Below are 6375 nucleotides of genomic sequence, written 5' to 3'. Positions count from 1 at the left end.
GTGGGGTCCAAGCCCACTGCTGCCCACACCTGACCCACAGTTCACGGAGAACTCTGTGGCTAGCGGCAGAGAAGAAGGGGGGGCAGGGAACGCAGGAGGGGACAACGGGGTGGACAGGGCATTGGAGATCTCTGCCTGAGTGCTTTCCTTATTGACAGAGGGAATTCTGCCCCCGCCTGCTGAACACAGTGCTGGGCTGGGAGAGAGGCACTGGCTCAGGAGAAGTCGCCAAAGCTGTCCTAGCTGACCCCCATCCTGCACCTCCAGGACACATGGCTCTTTCCAGCCTTGGCAGGCAACAGTGGGTGTCACCCGGGGTCCTCCCCAACCTGGGGAAAGAAGAGCCTTCTTGGGGATTTCAGTAGATGCTGAGGCTGAGGACTCGGGCTTTCAGGAGGCCCATGGAGACCCACTCCCTGCCAGGCTCCCTTCCCAAAACACCCACCCCAGGACCCCCTTGGACTCAAGCCCCCGGGCCATCAGGAGGAATGGCTTCTGAGACCTCCAATGCTGGAGACCCAGATGCAGCCCTGGCCTCCTAATAGGTCCCCGATGTGGGACAGGGCTCAGGGTTTTTAGACTTACCAGAACCTTTCATGTCCTCCCCCCAGCCACCCACCACCAGCACCTCTCCAACATAATACAGAGAGGAAGCACCCAGCAGTCATGAGTGAGAGGAGCACAGATCCCCAGAGACCCTTCTATGACCTGCTAGCAGCTGGTCCAGCCCCATCCTCAGCTCCTTCCTCTCCCAAGTTTTGATCATCTTCTCAGACCCTGAGGGACCTCAGCTGGATTTTCTGTCCCCTGGGCTCCAAAGGGGGCTTCCTGGGGATCTCACCTAAGGAGCCCTCTGGTGCTTAGAGGCTCTGGGGAAAGGCTTGAGCCATGATACCACATGCCCAGAAGCCCCACCTTCCAGGACTCTGGCCCTGATGTAGCTGTCTTTCTGAGCCAGTGACTCTTGATTCATGGTCATAGCCTCAGCTCCAGTGGGCTCCCTACAGTACTGTTGTTGTTAGCTGTCTAAGATGGGTGACACCTGGTCCCAGCTGCCCTGGCCTGGTCCCCCCCACCCAGCCATGCTGCTGGTCTGCCTCCTCTTGGCAGCCGGGGTGATGCGCTCGGACGCCGGCACCAGCTGCCCCGTGCTTTGTACGTGCCATAACCAGGTGGTGGACTGCAGCAGCCAGAGGCTCTTCTCCGTGCCCCCTGACCTGCCAATGGACACCCAAAACCTCAGCTTGGCTCACAACAGAATCACAGCCGTGCCGCCCGGCTACCTCACATGCTACATGGAGCTCCGCGTGCTGGATCTGCGCAACAACTCCTTGATGGAGCTGCCCCCGGGCCTCTTTCTCCACGCCAAGCGCTTGGCACACCTGGATCTGAGTTACAACAACCTCAGCCACGTGCCAGCCGATATGTTCCAGCAAGCCCACGGCCTGGTGCACATCGACCTGAGCCACAACCCGTGGCTGCGCAGGGTGCATCCCCAGGCTTTCCAGGGCCTGGTGCAGCTCCGAGACCTGGACCTCAGCTACGGGGGCCTGGCCTTCCTCAGCCTCGAGGCCCTCGAGGGCCTGCCGGGGCTGGTGACCCTGCAAATCGGCGGCAACCCCTGGGTGTGCGGCTGCACCATGGAGCCGCTGCTGAAGTGGCTGCGGAACCGGATCCAGCGCTGCACGGCGGGTAAGGCGGGTGGCCAGGACTGGGCAGCCATGGGGACAGGGGGTCTTGCCTCACTGCAAGCAAAGTCTCCAAAAAACAGGGAGGGACTGAGAGCTCTTGGCAGCCGGCATGTGCCCCGGTCTGTGCTGGCCTCTGGGTGCACCAGCCCTTTCACTCCACCAGTATTATCCCTGAGGTGCTTGCTGTGCATGTTGGCCCTCGGGACCCATTCATTAATGAGACACACCCAGCCCTTGCCTCTGTGGCACTTATGACCTAAAGCAGCAGACAGATAGTAAACAAGAGTAGCTAATAATAGACAGTGTGTGCTGAGCTTTCGCCCTGACCTAAGAACTTGGCACGCGCCAAGTGGCTACCCCACTCTTATGACCCCCATTTTGCAGGGGAAGAAACTGAGACCTAGAACAATGAAAAGACTTGCCCAGAGTCATTCATTTAGAAAGCAGCAGGGCTGTGGATAAAACCTAAGTTTATTTGACTTGTAAGCCCCATTCTACTCTACTCCACTCTCTGCTTTTTAAATGTTCTAAGTGCTGGGAAAACTCAGAGAAATAGAAATGGCTAACACCCTTTATTTTAGTACTTACTATCTGCTTTATTCTAAGCATATTTCATATTTAACTCATCTCGTCCTCATAAGAACCATGATGAGACACACACACGCACTACTCTATAGAGCAGGAAACCAAGGCACAGAGAGGTTCAGTAACTTGCCCAAAGCCACACAGCTGCTAAGCGTTGGAGTTGGGATTCAAACCCTGGCAGTCTGGCTGCCTTCTGGCTTTGTCCTGAAGAGTCGGGTCCAAACCTAACAGAAAGAGTCAGGGCAGAGTTCTGACTGGCCAAAGGGCCTCAGCAGAGCTCTGCAAGGTTTGGACATGGAGTGGGGAGCTGAGAAGAGAAATGGATGTGGCAATTTAACCAACAATCCCAACTGGGGGTGCGCTGGGGACTGGAGGAGCCTGAGTCACACAGGCTTCATGGGCCCTGGCCTCTCCCGGAGGCAGGGAATGTTCAGTTGTGGTCCCCGCCCCCGTCACCAGCTCTCTCCTGTGGCAGCGCTGAGCCTTGGCACCAGCCTCCAGCAGAACAACAGGAAATAACTGGGGGCTCCATCTCAGGGGATTCCCCAGAGCCCGGCTCAGAGTATGTTCTAAGGAAGCGATGCTGAGTGAGGTAGGAGGGAGAGGAGGACTGAGTGGGGAGCCCAGGACCAAAATAGTTTGGGGGGGCTGTGGGTCACGATTCCACTGTTTCTACACAGCTGTGGGAGGAAGTTCTCTGGGACCAAAATAGCTGGGGATGGAGATGGGGCAATGGTAGGGGGCATGAGGGGGAGGCTGCCTGGAGCGGTCTCCCACCTGCTCACCCTTTGCAGGCTGCACATCTTCGCCTCTCTCCTGTGCACTAAGGACAGAAAGGGCACTCTGGAGCACAGCTTCCACCACACCCGGGGGATCCCTCTTTTCTGTGATCTCTGAGGCCCCGGCTGCCCTTCAGAAGCAGCAGAGCCTCCCACCGAGCAGGACAGGGGCCTGAGATCCCATCTGTGCAACCTCATGACAGTGCAGATGAGAGACTTGTGTTCCAGAGAGGGAAAGTAACTGTCCAGTAGCCACGACTAGAAACCTAGGTCCCCTGTTCTCCACAGAATGTACTTTTTACTGCCTCCCACTCTCCAGGATATTTCCTCTTGGGTGCAAAGAACTCACCAGTGTGCATAGGACCAGGCGATCCCTTTCCCTTTGTCATCTTCTTTTTCTTCTCCCACTATTATCCATGGTTTTTGGACAAATCCCAACAAAGAGGGACAGAAGGGTGTCCTTGGGATATAACTCAACCTCAAGACTGGTCCCTTGACTAACCAGAGGGCTTTGTCATCCCTCGGGCTCTGATTCTGAATTCCCTCAGGGTCCTGCCAACTGCCCTCAGAGCCTTCTCTGCTGGATCCATACCAATTGCCCTCAGTTTCCCCCACATTCCCCAGCATCACATGGTGGCACCACCACCCCAGTCACGCACACAATAGACTTTTTGGAGTTCAGCGTCTTCAGTTCCAAGAGGAGAGCCCTTGATGGTTAACTCCAGACATGATCTTGTCCTGAGCAGGGTCTGGAGTGCTGTGCTTGTGGCCTACAGGGACCCCTCCACCTGAAGTTTGGAGCAGATTGCATCTTCTTCCCAAAACTGACTCTTCATTTCTAAGGAGAATGATGTTCATCCATTTGTCAAAAGGGTCAATCAAAATCCATTATTTTATTCTTTTCCCCCAAAGCTACAGGATGAATAAATAGCATTTACACACCACCTAATTTAGAAAATGTCTTCATGTTGACTCTCTTAGACAGTTTAGGTTGAATTATCCCCCTCTTACGGAGGGAGAGCATGAGAGTCAGAAAGGTAAAAAAAAAGTCTTGCCCAAGGTGAGGGTTTGGTGAGTGTTTATCCACCCAGCAAAAGAATGGCTGCCTGCTGGAAAGCCAGTGCTTGGTACTGAATGGCAAAACTGCTACCTGCACACCACACTCACCTCCAAGGCAGAGTAAGATGAAACCACTGACAACCATCATGCATTTATACAAGTGACCCTGGAAGGGTAAGGTGGGACCATCAATGATGGAGAGAAAAGTAATCCCACTGAAGCAGACGCCCCTCCTACAGAAGTCTATGTGCAGAATATGACCCTCACTGGCCTGTCCGGGAGACAAGCCGAGGATAATAACAAAAGCACACGCTTCCATAGTACTTATTATCCACCGGGAATATATTATTTATATATGTTAACTCATTGAGTCCTCACTACAACCCAATGAAGTAGATACTATTATTATCCTCATTTTACAGATGAAGAAAACAAGGCACAGAGGGGTTAAGTAACTCGCCCACAATCACACAACCAGTGTGGGGTTGAAAGGGAATTTGAACCGCGACCAATATCTTCAGAGCCCATACTCATAACCCTATACTCTACATACCTGGAAAACCACGTGGGATAGTAGAAAGACCCAACACTTCGAAGGTGGACAGAGTCATCCATCCACACGTTCACTTAACAAAGTGTCATTCACTTTCACAGATGGGAGACTGTTCAGAGACTAGGGACACCATGGGGAAAAAACTTATATTTAAGGGGGAAGAGACTGATAATTAAGAAATTGTAAGACATGATAAATACAATGGAGAAAAATGTTAAGCAGAGTAGGGAAGTAGAAAATGCCCAGAGAAAGGTGAAGTGAAGTTACTATGTTATATAGAATCATATAGAAAGACCCCATTAATAAAGTGATATTTGAGCAAAGTCCCCAAGGAAGCAAGGGATGGAGCTGTGCTGAGATTCAGGGCATAAATGAGACAAATACAACAGCTCCCCCTCTCCACCCTGAAAAGGGACGTGCTCAAGGTGATGGAAGAATGATCAAAAGTGTGTATGGATGGAGCAGAGGGAAAGAGATGAGAAGAGTCCTTGTAGCCCACAGTGAGGACCTTGGCTTTCATTCCATGGGAAGGTAAGAAGTCAGGGGAGGGCTTCAAGCGCAGAGTATATGACAGGACTTCAGGTATGAAAGATACTGAGCGAACTGCTTCAAGATTGTTTAAAGGCAGAAGCCAGAAACCAGTTAGGAGGCTATTGTAAGAGATGATGATGTCCCATGAAAGCCCCAGACCTACCATCAGCAGGGACTACTGGACTTGAGGCAAGTTACTAAACTCTCTGAGCAGCCATCTCCACGACTATAAAAGCTGGTATAAAAACACTTGATTCAAGTGTTGTTGAGGAGAATAAAGAAGGTAAGTAAAATTTTTGACACACAGAAGAAACTCAATAAAAAAAAAAAAATCTCAACATCTCTTGGGAGGTGTGCAGGACTATCTGTTCCACTCTCTCCTCCGGCCCCTCACCATTCCTGGGTTCTGTGTTGCAGATTCTCAGCTGGCTGAGTGCCGGGGCCCCCCTGAAGTTGAGGGCGCTCCACTCTTCTCCCTCACTGAGGAGAGCTTCAAGGCCTGCCACCTGACCCTGACCCTGGATGATTACCTCTTCATTGCGTTCGTGGGCTTTGTGGTCTCCATTGCCTCCGTGGCCACCAACTTCCTCCTGGGCATCACAGCCAACTGCTGCCACCGTTGGAGCAAGGCCAGTGAAGAGGAAGAGATTTGATGTGGGTGCCTGGCGTCCCTCCATGCTGCTGGCCACCACTGCTGGTGACCACCAGACACTGCTCACTCTGGCTCTTGGTGCTCTGGCCATCTCTGTCATGACCCGAACAAGGTCGGGAAACTACCTTTGTGTGATCTTCAACTGTGGGCCAGACACTGTGCCAGAACTGGAAACGTCCGATGACTCTGACCTAGTCCTTGCCCCCAAGGCTCTTACCTCTAATGGAAGAGAGAGATTCAAAAACTATTCCCTTTAAGACAATTTGTCAGCACTCTCAGCACATAGTTATGAAAGCGCAGAGGAGGGATCATCAACTGTGCCTAGAAAAGTCCAAAAGAATTACAAGAATGGAGGAAATTTGGAGCTGACTCATCAAAAAATGTCTGCTTTGTCAAGTAGACAAAGAAGGGTGGACATGAGCAAATGACAGAGGCCAAAATATGCATGGTGTGTTGAGAACAGTGACCAACCCTTGTGACTTAAGTGTATAGAGCAGGTGTGGCAGAGGACCAAAACTTTCCTCT

General features: G+C 52.1%; 1 protein-coding gene across 1 annotated transcript; it reads left to right on the top strand.

Annotated features, from left to right (window-relative positions):
- Nucleotides 1-916: 916 nt before the first annotated feature.
- Nucleotides 917-5852, top strand: LRRC55 (leucine rich repeat containing 55). The gene is made up of 2 exons (XM_025878274.2): nucleotides 917-1692; nucleotides 5616-5852. Exons 1-2 carry the CDS (start codon nucleotides 1032-1034, stop codon nucleotides 5849-5851), a joined length of 897 nt encoding a protein of 298 aa, XP_025734059.2. The 5' UTR covers nucleotides 917-1031; the 3' UTR covers nucleotide 5852.
- The last annotated feature ends 523 nt before the right edge of the window (nucleotides 5853-6375 follow it).

Source organism: Callorhinus ursinus, unplaced genomic scaffold (genome assembly GCF_003265705.2).
Source record: "Callorhinus ursinus isolate GAN/ISIS: 27379988/994484 unplaced genomic scaffold, GSC_fseal_2.0 scaffold21, whole genome shotgun sequence".
NCBI classification, from domain to species: Eukaryota; Metazoa; Chordata; class Mammalia; order Carnivora; family Otariidae; genus Callorhinus; species Callorhinus ursinus.
The sequence above is the reverse complement of the archived record's forward strand: the minus strand, read 5'-3'. Positions and strand labels throughout refer to the sequence as shown.